Raw genomic sequence first — 17,575 nt, forward strand, 5'->3', positions numbered from 1 at the left:
GTGATCATGCGAAAATTCGAACTCGATATTTTGACTGATTTGAACTCGTTAACAGATCACGTTTTCATGATCTAGAAAAAATGTGTGTGTATGTGTGTGTCTGTGTGTCTGTGTATTTTGGGGATTTTTTGAACACCGTTAGTCGTATCGAACTGAAACTTAGTATCGGTTACTGAAATTTTTATCGACACGACGTAATTTTTTTTTCAATGTTGTAAGGGGTATTGAATTTTAATATTCTTCACCAAACTTCAGTTTGAATTAAGTTTTCTTGGGAAAAGTTTTTGTTCTAGTGATTTCCCATTTGTATTATAGAACGGTAAGAATGTAAAGTATAATATGAATGATTGAATTTTGATGCTGCCAATTTTGTATGAAACTGTTTCAACTAAGGTTATCGGATGACAACGAGAATGTCTGATCTGAAAGTCCGAAAAAACATCGATTTTGGGCAAGATTTTAACCCATAACCCCTGATAAACAGAAGATATCTACTTTTAAAGGATGAATAAAGCAATTATAAATAGGAAATTTGGTTATGTAATCAAATTTAAAACCGGGTAAAATTCCATTGAACATTATCATCAAATGATAAATTATTTTTAACTCAACACATTTATTTATTTACATAATTATCTCATTGGAAAATTACACTTGGATGCGATTAATCTACAAAATATTAGAATTGCGGTAAGTATTACAAGATATTTATGAAAATGATTGAAAATATAATGGTAATATAAAGACATGCAGATTATTTGAATAATAGAAAGCATTGGTAATGTTTGTAATTTTTCTATTTTTATTTTAATTTTTCCATTTTAAATTATATTTTCATTTTATTTTGTGCTTTTTCTTACATAAAACTACATACTCCTTCGAAGTGTCGTACGAGTATATGTATTTTTGGTTAGCATATGTAAAATCATAATACATATCAAAAGATATATAACAAATAATACGTGTTACATTGTAATATAAGTAGGTATATGTATATTTAACATTACATCCAATATAAAATGTCTACACATAAATATAATTTAATTATTATCAATCACAGGAACATAAGATGGGGAAAATTCAACTAAAATATTAACAGAAAAATTACAATAATAAAAATTGAACGCCTAGTAAAGTTGTAAAAATAAATTTTGAACGGATTTTAATAAAATCGATTGATCATATTATTCAGTCAAAGTTTTTCCATAATAAATATTGTTTTGGTCGGATCGTACAGTTCAATTTTCCAATCTGTGTATTGTATCAATTTTACCCCGTAAAGTAAAATACACTTGCCGCTCGATAACTCGTCACTTTTTTATATTGAACAAATAGTTTTTTAATTTAATTAAAACAACTTCAATAGAAACCAAAGGCAATGTTGTGCGTTGGTTGTCCTCCACTGGGAAGAGAATATTGCTCTTCGAGTTGATCTAAGAATCCACCCCTAGCTTTGGCAGCTTTAGGTGCGGTGTAAGCCCTAGGAGCTGGAGCTGGGGCTGGTTCAGCGAATTGCTTGAACTGAGGCTTAGCTTGAGGTTCTGGTCGGAAAAATTGAGAATTGTCACTGTCGAACTGGGATGGTCTGACTACCTTGGGTGACTGTTGGGAATATTGGGTTTCTTGACGGAATTCCGAATTTGGGGTAAAGTATGAGGGCTGGGCCTTTGCTGTCGGTGTATAAGCCAAAGTTTGAGTTCTGACAGGCTTGGTCGGTCTTGGTTGAGGTGCTGGCTCATTGTAGTCGTAATTGTTCTGCTGAGCAGGTTGAGCAGGATTTGCTTGAGCTCCAGCGAAGAATGCAGGCTGAAAAATCATAGCGATACAAATTATTACATAATCCAAAATAATTTTAATATCGATTTTAACATTAAGACAATTACTCTTGGAGGGGTTGGTGAGTTGTAAATGATGTGTGGCTCAGCTTGTGGCCTGGGTCTCTGTTGAGGAACGACTACTTGGGTTCTGAGTGGTGTGGGTGCTCGAACAGCAGCTTGAGGCCTGATTGGTGCAGGTGCTGCGAATTCTCTGTCGTCTTGATCCCATTGTTGCAATTGCTGAGCGATAGGTCTGGGTTGTGGTCGGGGCTTAGATTGAACTTTAGGCTGAAATCATAATTTAAAATCAAGGTAATATGAATCTATGTCACGTGAAAAAAGTAATATGAATATGTCACCGCTTTCAAAGTCAACCACTATCCATTTAGTGACATATGTATACTTAAAACATTGACCGTGAAAGTATCGATATGCAATTAAAAATACTTTCTATAATATATCTTGTTTGAAAATGTATGAAATACCCACCTGAACGCGTCTTGGTTCTTCCTCTTCCGGTTCTATGTTCAAATTTATTTCAGGAACTTCGATACCTTCTCCTGATGGTTGGAAACCAAACCTATTCGCTCCGTATTCAACTACGTGCAACTGAAAAAATAACTCATATATTTTAGTATTCATAGAAAATATGTATATTTTAACTGAAATAGACTGATTTTTATACTTTTCCGTCGGCATCAGTGTATCCATATTTTCCTTTGACTTCACCGTCAGCTTGTTTGGTTTCGATTTTAAAAGAACCATCTGCAGATTCGAACCCATACGTATATGAGCCGTCATCGTTGTGCCTGTGTTGAATTAAAGAATGTGTAATTCAATAGATATGTAAGTATTGAATAATATTCCGACATTGTGCAAAGTATTATATTTTACATTCACTCGCCTTTTCTTTATGTAATTACTAGATCGACTTTATTCAACTCGGGGCTGGGGAAATTTACATAATACCACTTGCACAATTTGTGTCAATACTAGTCCACTTTTACAATCATTTTCGAACAGACTATTTCATTTTTATTCTGACGGCGAATGAATGAAATTGTTGTAGTTATAATATAATAAAAGAATTGTTGTAGGAAAAAAATCGTAGTGATGAATGATCGAACGGAATGTATTGGGAAACAATGCAATATTATACTGGTCAAGGATATATATGTACATAATAGATCCAAGAAAGTAGTTTATAGAGCGATTTTGGCAAAATGCACCATTCTTTATTCAAAAATTAAAAATACCTGTCAATTTGTTTGAGAATCGGAATAATTGGTGCTGCCTTCTTGGTTACCACTTCTTCGTCATCATAATGTGTTCTGTATGATGCCCTCACGGGACGATCATCATAATCTTGGGCACATCCTGGCACCACAAGGGATGCGCTCGCAATGACCTATGCAAATCCAACACAAAAGAAAATTATAATCACAGAATACCGAAATTTCACAAAACAAAATTTTCCATTGCAATTAGTATGATGATACGTTTTCAAATTCACAAGCTATTGTTCATTTCCAATTATTTAAAATGAAATTTATATAAAAAAAAACTACAACAAAAAAACTGTATATATATTTTCACATTTAATCAGCCCAAACACTGATTTTTAATATAAAAAAAAAATTATCATCATTGTATTCAAAATTTAATTACAATACAACAATCACTCGCTTGTTTAAATTGATATCACGTTATTAAATTAGAAAATTTTCACTTCAATTTGACACATTACTATTATATGTTAACTAAAAGCGCAGATATGATCATAACGAAATAAATCAAAAGTAAGTGTAGTAAATAAATTGTGATAAACTTCACTGTGTACAACATTCAAATGAAAACTATAGTGAAATTCACTGGTGAACCTGAACACTGAATAAATCACATTTAACACTGGCAAACGTCGACTTATTTCTAAAGACACAATAAATTCGTGTGCGATATACAAAAATGAGTTGTAAAACTGACCAGTAATATAAAACCAATCATGGCGGACGCGAAAACTATTATCAGTGGGTCCGGCTAGCGCCGACCTGTTTTATACTGACCAACTTTGTTCTTATAATCTGATTATCCCTTTCACTTTGACGTATAACATTTAACTGTGCGAACAAGGATCCGAGCACAATACCATTGTGCTACAATTTTTTCGGCCCAAATTTCACCTCTTTTTGTCGTCTGTCGATGATTGAAACATCTTCAAATGATCTATGTATGATAAAACTAGTTAGTCAAGCACATGGACTTAACGGTGAGCTAACATATGTATAATAGAACGCTTTCAAGTTCAGATGTATTCAAATGAAGAATATTAATCTAAAAAAATATACATGTATAATATTAAAAGCTTGTCTGTATGTTTGTTTGGGGCTCAGTCGTACTTATTTTAAATCCAGCCTATTTGATGTAAATTAATTCGTCAAAATTCTAGAAATACATATGTAGAAACTTTTCAACAATAAATTAATATAATAATTTTATTAGGTTCTCAATCATAGAATAAACGTTGATTATTGTGTATTTTATTTAGTTACTGATAATGGGCAAGATTTTACCTCATAGCACAGTTCTATTTCAAATTTTTATTAAAAAAATATTTTGTTTCAAAACTACATGTTTGTAGTTGTTTTTTACAATATTTAAATATTCATTTGTTTTTGAATTTTGAATGCTTAAAAATATTGTAAAACTTTTTCACGTTATATTTTTCTTAATATCTTAAAAAGGGCTATTTTTAAAGTGAGTTTTGAGGGTTATTATTATTATTATATTGATCGTATATTATAATAAATAATTCAAGTTCCTCTTCGTCAAAGTGGATGTTGACTGAAAAACTTGAAAGCCACTGCATTAAACGCCATTTTCAATTTTATCAATTGTGAATCATATTAATGAATTATATTCCTTCTATTTAAATGCTCCTCTATATTAACATTTTTTAAATACATTATATGTACTTATTATTCTAAAATAAATTAAAAATCGTATTGACACAAGATGTATGTATATAATTTACTGTTAATTTTTTTTTTTTGTAAATCAAAAGAACTTAAATAGATTTTAGTTTATTTAATCACTGAAGGTTTTTGATGCTGAAAAAAACTACTCCCGTTCTATTAAACAGGTTTTTTATAACTCGTTATATATAAATAAAGCGCGATTTAAAATTCAAATCGAAGATATATGAAAATCATTTAAAATTATTACTTTTACTTCTTATTAAATAAAATTTTCAGTTTCCAGCTTTCCTCGCATCGTTTCGATGATGCCACGTGTCTCTAAATTTCTTACACCTACTTACTGACGATTTTCTCGTTTGTAATTACCTTTTTTACTATCATTGCAATTAATTACAATTAATATGCGTATGGAATATTAATCGTGTGTATTGAACTTATGGTGCGCCACGTTCACATTCAGCCTCCCGAATTGACCATGAGATCCGGTCTTTCTGTCGTTTTCTCAATTCGACTCATTCCTTTTTTTTTGTACTAGCCCAGAACATGGTAAGTCAGTGTCGCATTATCGGCAAAAGCAATCGCAGAAGTTGTTGTTGCAGTCAAGGTCACTGATATATTGTAAAGGTATATCACCAACAAATGTTTCGGTTCGACGAAACCGTGAAACACGAAATACCTACTCGAATACAATACTAGATGATATCGCACTTTTTCAATTAGCATACTTTGTTTTCGATTGAGCTTTTTATAATGTTTATAGACCATAAGTCATAAATAAGATTTTATCCAATTTTCTGCAAGGCATTGAACTTGCAAATTGTACTGTTATAATATATTATCTTATGCTTATAATATTATATGAATGTCCATAAGCTGTAATTTTATTTTACAAGGGATATATTATTTTACAAGGGATAAATAGAGTTCAAATTGCGCCTGTACAATTTTGATTCTAATATTGCAGGATCAAAAGCAGGTTTTCGGGCGGAAAATTCTATGAAAATTGAAAGACGTCAGTTTGATATGATGAATCATTTGATTATTCCTTAAGTAGATCCGGTTCAATTCAGATAATAATTTTTTAAACTAAGTTTTTGCATATATGAGAAAAAGTTTAATCAAAAATACATATAATTCTCTTGTAACAAGCTTCTAATTTATTCGTTAACATAAAATCTTACAAGTGAATTAAAATAGCTTCCTCACAATCTCTACATATGTACATATGCATGTGTATATTGTTTTTCCAAATTATTTAAATTGAAATATTATATAAGGAAAGAAAAGGTACCTGGAAGAAGATGATTTCAATTTATGGAAATATATCTATTTAGAAGTGGACAGAAATTAGAAAATGCGCTTAGCACTCTAATTATTTTTAAAAAATCACTTTTTATATTAAAAATGACTGAATGTGCTATAAAGGTTATCGATAAGGGTACTACATTTTATTTTTCTTCGAATGCATAAAATACTATAAACATACAAAGTGCATTTGAGTTCCACCCACCAACAATACAATTTAAATATGCCCACGGTTGAGTGTTACTATGCGAATATGCATTTACTGTCACTCTTCCAAACGTTAACCCTCAAATGTCGCCTTAAGGTGGGTGAAACAATAAATAATAGCATCATAAAGTAACAATAAAGTACATTTACGTATTCCATTTACAGTCTTTGTAAAAGTGGAAAATATTCACAAAACTCGAAGATCATTTCAATTCATAGTTTACTGACACTTTTTGTATGGAGAACATAGCTATAAATACGACAAGTTTTATAGGTACTAAGATTATTTACGTAAGTTTGAGGCTTAATTTCGTCCAAAATTTTCATTTTACCCATTTTAAGGCAATTTATATATCCCCGCTTTAGAATATCAAACCTTATATTTATTTATTTAAACGCACAATAAGAAGTTTTTAATTAAATGCTTGAAACGATTGATTCATACTCACATACATATATACGTATATAAAGAAAATAATTGTAACGAATTGAAATATAATATAAGTTGGAGTCTAACTGAATCCATACTTCGAAAATGTCAATCAAATCACCATACTAATTGCCATACCTAATCTATCTAGGGATGAGAGAATGGAGATAAGAAATACGATTATAACTACCTATTATTTAAAAATAACTGTAGAGATCGAGTAATGCGAGTAGGAAGTTTTAATTGGAAAACAGATTCAAATATAGAAAGACAATCAACGAGAAAATTGACTATTTCGTAGAAAACAAATTAAATCATTGACTATCCTTCTATCGTGAGGTTTATTCATTTTAAATAAAATAAAAGATTGTCATTGTACAAGAGTACAGATGAGTTTCTAAAAAGTTATATTTAAATATTTTTAAAATCTTCAGGACTGTTGAGTCGGAGTCGTGGAGTCAGAGCATTTTAAGTCGTAAAAAATCAACCGACTCTGACTCCTTTTTTATTACTTTCCTTATTACAGTATATGTCAACTAGAGTCTCCAATTATAGTGATAGTAAATTCCTTAATAAAAATCATAAATTTAAATTACATTAAAAATAAAATTGTTAAATTGCACGTATTTTGATATGTTTATTATTTTCTTGTGGTTATATACTTTTTATTTTCATTTTTACTCTCATTTTTTTATTAAATTCATTTGTCCGTATGAAATTCACACACATACATTACGAATTTACTTACTTTTTATTTATACCTACTCTATTGATAATTTAATGAATTGGGTAACATGTCAATTTTTAATGTTTTTTTTTAATTCCTTTATTTTTTATATTATTTTGAATATCGGTATTATTTTCATTACTAATAATTTTATACGTTAGTAAGAATAGTCGATCTTACTAAAATCATTCAAGTTGGAGTCGGAGTCGAAATCAAATCGGAATCGAATTTTAAGCATACATATCTTTGGATTGAATCTTTCTTAATAAACTTGATCATATTTGATATGCAAAATTCAATGAATAATCTGTCATATAATAGCTTCATTTTATTGATTATTCATGTGTAAAATTCACTTCACATGGAATTGGATTTTTTTGTTTGTTCTTTTAACTCGTCCCAAAATTGACCTATATAAAAGCTTTGTTTGCTTTTTGTAATATGAAACAAAAAGTCGGAGTCAATAAATTTTGATCCGAATCCAAAGCCCTGATTATTAAATAGTTAATATAGCTATATTTTAATATGAAAATAAGATGGCCAACGATTGCGCATTCAGTGTAGCAATGAACCGCGGAAAAGCTACTGAGCAGGTGTCAAATACCACATCTCACAGGTCGTTATATTTTTATCAGTTCCAACTGTCGACGATTGTCGTGGATAAACCGATTACGACAAACTCACTTTCGTCAGCAGATTCTGCTCCAATTTTCTGAAAAAGTTGCCGCATTGGCGGTGTTAAAAGTGTTAACTGGCGCTGGCCTTACCGGCACGCGACCGGTCCTCAAGAATTCACAAGGCCTTTCCTGGACCACACCTTCACCAATCGAACTCAACAGTTTGAAACGCCAATATTTAATAATTCCATTTCTACGACCGCATTACGTGATGGATTTCCTATAAGGTTTTTTTTTCATCGCACCTATGAATCATCGCATGGTTTTTGCCGTACCTAGACAATACTCGCGGAGGAATTTCCTGATTAGGCCGATTAAATAATTCGTCATGTTATGCACTAAGTCATTGTTGGAGATAGTTCTAGTTGACCTCGAAGCCTTCAACAGACGAATCTGTCGTACTGTTATGTATTTGGCTATAAATTTAATCCCTATCGCTTTGAGTCGTCGTTTTCTATTTTTCGAATGCAAATCAGAGTAGCGAGACGCATTCGTTCGTTCACCCAAACCAATTCGACATATAATTGTTTGAAAAGTCGTCGTGTTACCCCAATTGTTATTAAGCCGGTTGTTCTTCGTGACACATTATTAAAAACGGAATTTTATTCAAGGCTGATTTATAAAAACGAAATTCGCACTTTCGTTTCCTTTGCCACATTAAGTATGTGTGTCAGGATCAATTTCAATATTTTCAAAATAATATTTTAGCTACATATATCGTATTAAAATTCAAAAAATTTGCATTACAATTAACAAAATATATGTACTCGCGAGGTTATACAATATGATTTTATATAAAATTTAAATTATTAATGCTATAAGATAAATTCGAAAAAATATATGTAATTGTATTGTAAATTTTAAGCATATTCTTTGAATTGAATCTTTGAATGTCATTTAATAGCTTCATCCTATTGATTATTCATGTGTAAAATTCACTTCACATGACATTGGATTTTTTATTTGTTCTTTTAACCCGTCCCAAAATTGACCTATATAAAAGCTTTGTTTGCTTTTTGTAATATGAAACTTGTTAATCTAAACTTTTTTTCATTGAATAAATTATTTGATGCACTTCCAACACAAAAGTAATTATATCATTTTTTACCGTGTACAAAAAACATAGTAATCAATCTATGTAATTGCGTATACCTTAGCTATTATAAAACAATGGCATATTTGTACGTAATTTCATACGTAATCAGAATCGGTCTAAGATCTGAAGAAAACTCTGCATGAATGTATGTATGTATGTATAAATATTCATGTTATTTTACACCACCATTTCGTAATTTGATCCAACCAATGTTATGATAACTGTTGACCAATAACATCCACCTCCATAAAGCCTACACTTACTGGTTGTGGAAAATATATGTATCTGGTCGTCGAACATACATAGTCGTAACGTGATATAACATTGTCGTCAAATATTACGTAAATAATATACATGAAATAAATTAACATAATATTTTATTAATTTAAAATACAAATGAAATTACATAGTGACTCGTTATCGTATAAGATGCATCTCATTCGATTTTATGTACAACATTAAAATAAAATAAACACACTTCTCCCACCTACGGACAGTATAATAATTAATGATTTTTATTTACAGATGATGAGGTTTGAGATTTAAATATAATATGTTTATCTTCTTCCTGAGTAGTTGATACTGTAAGATCCGGTTCCAACGTCGAAGTTTTTCACTGAAGGGTGTACGTTGTATGATGGGAACTGGGGTTGTTGTTGTTGTTGTTGGTACGTATTGTATTGAGGCTGTTGCTGAACGTATCTTTGTTGAGGTTGTTGGTAGCTTTGTTGAGGTTGTTGGTAGCTTTGTTGGGGCTGTTGATAGCTTTGATACTCTGGCTGTTGGAATCTGGTGAAGGTCTGTTGTACTCCTGAGTACTTAGGTTGGGCGGTCTGTTGGAACAAGGAGTTCTGGAAAGTGGGCTGTTGTTGGAAGCTGGAGAACGTTTGACGAGCTGGTTGAGGTTGTTGTTGGAAGCTGGAGAACGTTTGACGAGCTGGTTGAGGTTGTTGGAAAGAGGTGTAAGATTGTTCAGCTGGCTCTTCGTAGTTTGAGTATTGTTGGGTGGGTTGTTGGAATGAATGGCGGACGGGTTGGTATGATGGACGACTGGCAGCTGGCTTTTGGGATTTAAGGTTACTTCTGTATTCCTTGGTGTCGTAAATGCTAGGGTCCTCTCTGTATTGACCGTCATCTTCTTCACCAGCGCCCAAAGGTCCTGGTGTATCGTGGGACAAAGTTGGTGGTGGAACATTAATGTCGTTTCCTGAAAATTTCAAAAGGAAAATCGTATTAACAAAAATCTTTTAAAACGGAACTATTGTACACATTTATATCTACAACAGTTACGTGCCGTGGAAATATCCCCGTTTTTTGACGGTGACGTCATATCCTGACTCGGTATGACGTCACCTAGTCCGCTTGTATCCTGATCGCGCACACGTAAGTGAGGCTGTGCGACTAAAACAGGGATATTTCCACGGCTAGCTAACGTTCTACAATCTTAAATATAATTCAGATAGATTTAAGTTTTAAAGCTATCTAACATAAAACTTATTTAAAAAATTTTATACTGCCTTAGTGTATTGAAAAACTCCACTTTCGTAACTTTTATACCGGTCTCCGTCACGAGCCCGAATGTGAAACGCCCGAAAACGCAAATATCGGAAGGCAAAGATCGAAAATCGAAAGATCTTAAGTCGAAAGATCAAAAAAAAAGGGTGCATGGTAAACGGTACATACTCAATTTGCGCGAGCAGGATACAACAGGAACAAGAGGAACAGGCTTTTCCTCCCGTATTAATGTGCGCGCGCAGAATACGGGAAGAAAAGCCTGTTCCTCTTGTTCCTCTTGTATCCTGCTCGCGCAAATTAAGTGAGTATGTACCGTTTACCATGCACCATTTTTTTTATCTTTCGACTTAAGATCTTTCGATTTTTGATCTTTGCCTTCCGGTATTTACGTTTTAGGACGTTTCACATTCGGGCCCGTGAGGTAGACCCCTTTGATACATATGAGATCATAACGTGTTCTATTATTGTATTTGTTTTTGATTATTTTTTATATGTTTATACTAGTTTTGTTTTTTATTGTGTTTTATTTTATTTTCATATTATTGCATACTTTTTTCTTTTATGTTTGACCATAGTGAGGACTTGGAACTTCTATGTAATGTAACTATGGCAAAATTGTAAAAAATAAATAAAAATAATGTATCGAATATCGTTCTATCTATGTATGTTTCGATTCTATCCTTAAGAAAATTCTCGATTGTAAAAAGTATTTATTTTATATATGTACATATAATACATCGACACTGCAATAATACCAGGATATCGTACATGAATAATACGATATCCTGGTAAATATATAATTTATCCTCCAGGATACAGACTGGAATAACTCCAAATCTTGCTTATAATGAAAATGAACAGCTCGATTTAATATAATCCTACTATTTATTTATTGTTTGAATATTGCAAACAGTATTTTCAATGTGTATTTTGCTTTTTTCGGTATTTGTATTATAATATAAACCCCACTTAAACATGGCTAATATATTAGTAAGCATTCGTTTGTTTTTTTTATTAAATTTATTTGAATAATTTATAACAACCAATCACAAACGAACTTCGTACATACAACGAACGGTCTTTGTTTTATATATATAAGATTCAAATCAATCCTATTCACGATGTTATAATTATTACTATAAGTGGCGTCATGTATCAATCTTTGTAATTCACGTTCACATTATGTATATATTCTGAAACATTATCCGTATTACTAAGCTGAGAGTTCTATTTTTGGTCTATGGTGTAAGCTAGAAAAATTGATTGCGACCTTGATACAAAAATTTGACTCCTAATAAATTATTTTCCCTTTCGGTAAATTCAAATATGGCAAACGACAAGCCTCGACATCTCTATTTTTCTATGTATATTATTACATCAAAACTACTTATTTCGCGTCAAGTACGTCACATTGCCCAATCGACGACCGCAGTTGAGTTATTATAACAATTCCAAGGCTATTTACATACATACATAAATTCATAAGCACATTAAACTAGACTCGGTCGTCGAGTGTCAAGTTTCTTGCTCTCGATCGAGGAATGCTGCACCGACCGAACAAACATTACGACCGAAACCGAAAAAAAGAGATCGTGACACTGAACTAAAACACCTGCGAAAAACGCGTCAAAGCTTTCGAAATCACACCCCTTAATTAAAATTCAAAAAAAAGCGAATGGAAACCAATGGAAACTTCCAAAAATCAGCCGCGAGCGATATTTTTCGCGAAATGAGAGTGCGTACACACACACATGGCATGTACATACATAATTGGACCCGATCATTTTTTGACGCAACCGTTCGATCTGGAATATTGCGTGCGTTGACGAAATTGTCCTGCCTCTATCCGCTACCATAAAAGTATTCCGGTTTTGTAATCTAGAACCGTTTACGTAAGTGAAACGGCAATAATCGAAAGGAATGCCGATTATCCGAGAGCGTAGGATTATGCGAGTTGACCGACCCTATTCAAGGAACAATCGATTCGATAAAAGTATTTATATTAATAATAGTGGCTTTCTAATCGAATCTGTCTAATACAATACCTTGAGGTTCGAATCCCCTCTTGCTGCTCGCTCCGTATTCGACTTCCCTCACTTTTCCGCTGTCGTCTACGTATCCATACTTTCCCTGTACACTTCCATCAGGGTATTTCGTTTCGATCTTGAACGATCCGTCTCCCCCTTCGTAGCCGAAGCTATAGGATCCGTCATCATTCTGTTTGCTGATTTGTTTCAGGATAGGCACCGGTTCCGGTCTCTGCTGCTGCTGCTGGGCCTCTGAATACGCAGACAGTGCGCAAACAGCCAAAAATGCAACCTAAAAAATGATTCGATTTGATATTTACAATCTCTTTTAGTGTAGCGCTATGGAAAACTGTAAAATGTAGGTATGATTTGCATAGAGTTGGCCTTGTTTGTTACTGATAATTGATTAATTTGCACTGTCGATAAATGAATGCTTGAAAAACGCGAGCTTTTCTTTCCAAGTTGCGGAAGGTCGTAGGAAATCGATTATGTATGTTAAAGTTTTGAATTCCAAATGAGACTAGACCGAATTCATAATTTATAAATTGCTTTTGGAAATCAGTTACATCAACGTTTTAGATATTGAAAATGTATACATTTTTTTTTAAGTTCAAACTACGTTCAATTTGTTAACTTCTTTGTCTAAGAGGTATAATTAATTGATTTAAAAACGTATACTATGTAAAGTGAACGATTTATATGATTGAAAAATGATGAAAATTTCACTTTAAATGATTCGTACACAAGTGAGAGTTCATAATAAGTGACACCTGTTTACATCAAATAAGATTCAACTATTTATGACGCTATCAATAAATTAGATTTTTTTATAAATATAATATACATATATGAACCTTTACATTTGAAAGTAGTTTAAGGATTGTAAATAGGTTTTTGAGCTCTTTTTCCTATTATGCTGTAAATTAACATTAGAATAATATAATACTATGATTACTAACCAAATTAAAATAAATTGTAAAATAGAAAATGATCAGTAGATCAGTAGCTATTAAAATAGATATAAGATGTATTGTGAACATAATTTTGTAATAATAAAAGGCATTTAAAAATCAAAAATATTTGAAAGTAGCGAAAGTCCAATTTTCAGTTCCTAAAACATTTCTGTTAATTTGTAAATTGTTAACCGAAATTTCAAAAAATCAAAGAAAACATATTACAAGCCACTAGTATTTTTAAATATTGTAAAATGCTAAACATTATAAGTAATGTTTTTCGAAATATTTCTCGAAATGATGAAAAGTGGAATAACGCCAATTTCAAATATAACGGCTCATATATTATATAATATAAAAAAATATCGGTTTTATTTTGATTCATTTGAAGCAATACTGATTTGTTTTTAGGAAGTAAATAAAATTAAAATGACTATGGGAATATTTTTCTATTGTGTCTATCCACATGAATTATGATGTCTTTCGATACAAAATATATTACATGTATTATTAATGTGAATTACACAATAAAATTAATATGTGTATGCTTATAATTTTCGAATTGATTGCATCTTTTCTCATGTGTTTAACGTTTGACAGAGGAGGAAACTGTTTTTGTAAAATTCATTTTTTGATTCACTCACCTGTACGAATTTCATTGTTTCTGTATGATCTCACACACAAAAAATCTATTGAACGATAACAACAACAACAACAACTGAAAAAAACTGTTTTCGGTGAGTTTTGTGGTGAAAATGTGACCACGTTCGAACTGGCGCGCCTCAGTCACCCAAACAACCTTCTGATCAAAGGCGAAGCCTTATTTATAACAGTGGCAAGGAAGCAATAGTGCAACAATACGTTAACAACGATAGTGATCGACAAACTTTTTCCCAAATCCAACATTCTGCCACCATTTCTCTTTTCTATTGTAAAATTACAATTACATTACATGCCTAAAGACTACTACAATTTACTAAATACATATAGATAAAGTAACAATACATATATTTGTTTTTAAATATATAATACAGAATACACCATGTGTGTAGTCTGCAATCTACAATAATGTTATCAGTATCAATAAATAATACATATAATAAACAAATGGCGCAGATATTAATATGGTTCCTCGTTAATTTGATCACTCAATACTAATACGAATTTATTCATATAATCACAGAGAAATGTAATAATAATAGAATGGCCCTTACGAATAAATAATTGCTGTCAATATTACGCGGCACGTCTCTATAAATACGCCACAAAATCGGATCTATTTACTTATAAAAATGTATCCCATGTTGTTTATTGTGTGTTTTTTTAATGCATTGTGCAATTTTTACCGATGTTTGCCCATCTTACGAGTACTGTAAACAAACAGAGAAGTTTTTATCGGACATACGTTGAGCACCAAGCATCAAATTCGACTGATGCTAAAATTATTTAAGATTGTCTGTGGACAATCGTCACTTGACAACAATATGACGCCTACAGCCACTTCTATTAATACAACATTTCTCTGTATAATCAGCTGTCTCAAATACAAACGACCGAATTTCGAGCGGTTTGTTTAATTTTTTTATCATTTTTGGGAACAATTTAGAAAAATGTTATAAAATTATATTTATTTTGACACTTTTTATTTGTTATAGCCCGTAACATACATAGCTCAGTGGGCAGCGTGTAATGCTTTCAACTGAGTGGTCGGGGGTTCATTCCCTGGCCTGGTGCTGCTGGCCAGACCTTGGATATATGTGCTCCAGGTCGATCGTTTCCTACATGAGTTTGCCAATTTATGTGATTTCATTGAAACGGTTCCAACAAATTGGCAACCTTTATCCATATTCTATCAAAATTTCGAGAATTTCAGCCTCTCGAATTTCACTCATATGTGTTAACGCTGCAAATTTGTCCATAGATCTCTCTGTGGTGCGATGTTTGTATTTGCCTTGTATAATTCTTACAATACTTCTGTACAATGTAAGATCATAGATGTCGTGTTTAATGTAAATATACATATAATTAATAATTCTTAATCTGTATTCCACACTTGTCGCTTAGGAGCAATTTTTTAAGGCGAGTGTGCATGATTGATTGAAATAAAATAATAAAAATAGCCGGCAACATAGCTCAGTAGTCAGCGTGTAATGCTTTGAACTGAATCGTCATGGGTTCATTTCCTGACCATGTGTTACTGGCCAGGCCTTGGATATGTGACTCTAGGTCAATCGTTTTCTAATCACAGTTCGCCAATTTATCTGATTTCATTGAGACGGTTCCACCAAAATGGCAACCTTTCCTGTCTCTCACAAATTCGAGTTTATAGCACCTTGAATATGCTACCAACTCTGTAAAAATGTATGTATTTCTCGAAGTATTACTATTATCGAACTTGTCGAAAGATGTCTATATGATCATATATATATATATATATATATATATATATATATATATATATATATATATATATATATATATATATATATATATATATATATATATATATATATATATATATATATATATATATATATATATATATATATATATATATATATATATATATATATATATATATATATATATATATATATAAAATGTCTATTCTGTATACTGTGTGCCTGTCTGTCTGTCTTTCTGTCTGAGATAACACTCCCTGTACTATAATAGTCGTTTCGATTCGATATGCATATGTACGTCACAGATAAAGCACTGCCAAGACGTTTTTCTGAATACAATAAAAAACTTCTATATATATACTATTTGCAACCAATGGCAGAGAATTTATCGCCATCTATTGAAAATTTAGTTAATTAATAAATTAATTTTTCTATCGGTGTTTTATATTGTTTATATGTAGTTTTTAGCGTTTTTTATCATATTAAACAATTAAAGATAAAAATATAAAATTAAATATATTTAAAAGGTATTTGAAAAAAATTCAACCGCGTGAGGATTGAACACAGGGCCGACACATTTCTTTTAATTTTATAATATAATATGCCAACATCCAAGCGATGATATGTCATCGGGTACAACACTAGTACTGTATAAATATAATTGTTTATCGATACTTGTAATGGGCCAGGAGGACGTATTGGGGATTTTCTGCTAGGACTTCTTAATATATATTAAATAATAAATTTCAATCTTAAAATTAAACCGTACACTTAAACATACCTGAGAAAACTTTTTTATTTATCTTCACAAAAAAAACTATAAGTGGAAGTATGAATGATGATTATTTATGTACATATGTACATACATAAGTGTCAGCCCTTTCAATCCATTAATTACATGTAATTATGAATTGCCTTGAGGAGGTTGAAATGATCACTCCATCCGTTGAAACTTTTAGATCTACCGCTTTTGATTATGCTTTGGAATTCCGATTCTGCTTGGTTAGATATTTCCATTTTTTCTGGAAAATTTCGTCAAGATTTCAATCTAAGACTCAATTTTCAGGTAGTCTGCTCGCCATTCAATGATGCATGACCACTGACACTTGATTCATTATGATTCGACACACAGGACAGTCCGCCCAGAACACGCAGCAGTTTCGACTCTGTTCCGGTGTGATCTAATAGCAAATTAGTATGTGAGTCGAAACCAAAACACACACGCACCATTTCGGTAGACGAAACTGTTGTATTTCAAAGGAAAATGTTGATAAAAGAACGTTGAAATCGATAAATCTTCATTTGACGCATGAAAGTCACGAAAAGCTCCGCCTTTCGCAGATATGTATAAACAGAAAGCTGTGTGGTATATCTAAAAGGCATAATATATATTTAAATAAACTAATATATTACCTTGTGTTAGCAGTATCCATAATTGAATAAA

General features: G+C 31.7%; 2 protein-coding genes across 2 annotated transcripts in view; one reads left to right on the forward strand and one right to left on the reverse strand.

The window, feature by feature from the left end:
* The window catches only part of LOC143916171 (transcription termination factor 3, mitochondrial-like), a 143,587-nt gene that overhangs the window by 105,989 nt on the left and 20,023 nt on the right, over nt 1–17,575 (forward strand). The gene's annotated exons all lie outside the window — the stretch shown is intronic.
* On the reverse strand, nt 569–14,388 carry LOC143915834 (uncharacterized). The gene is made up of 9 exons (XM_077436653.1): nt 14,374–14,388; nt 12,795–13,068; nt 9,864–10,441; nt 3,801–3,854; nt 3,074–3,225; nt 2,503–2,626; nt 2,307–2,426; nt 1,884–2,105; nt 569–1,806 (listed from the first exon to the last, which is right to left on the reverse strand). The coding sequence occupies exons 1-9, from the start codon at nt 14,386–14,388 to the stop codon at nt 1,360–1,362; spliced, it is 1,986 nt and encodes a 661-aa protein (XP_077292779.1). The 3' UTR covers nt 569–1,359.

The sequence above is a fragment of the Arctopsyche grandis genome, chromosome 8, assembly GCF_051622035.1.
Source record: "Arctopsyche grandis isolate Sample6627 chromosome 8, ASM5162203v2, whole genome shotgun sequence".
NCBI lineage: Eukaryota > Metazoa > Arthropoda > Insecta > Trichoptera > Hydropsychidae > Arctopsyche > Arctopsyche grandis.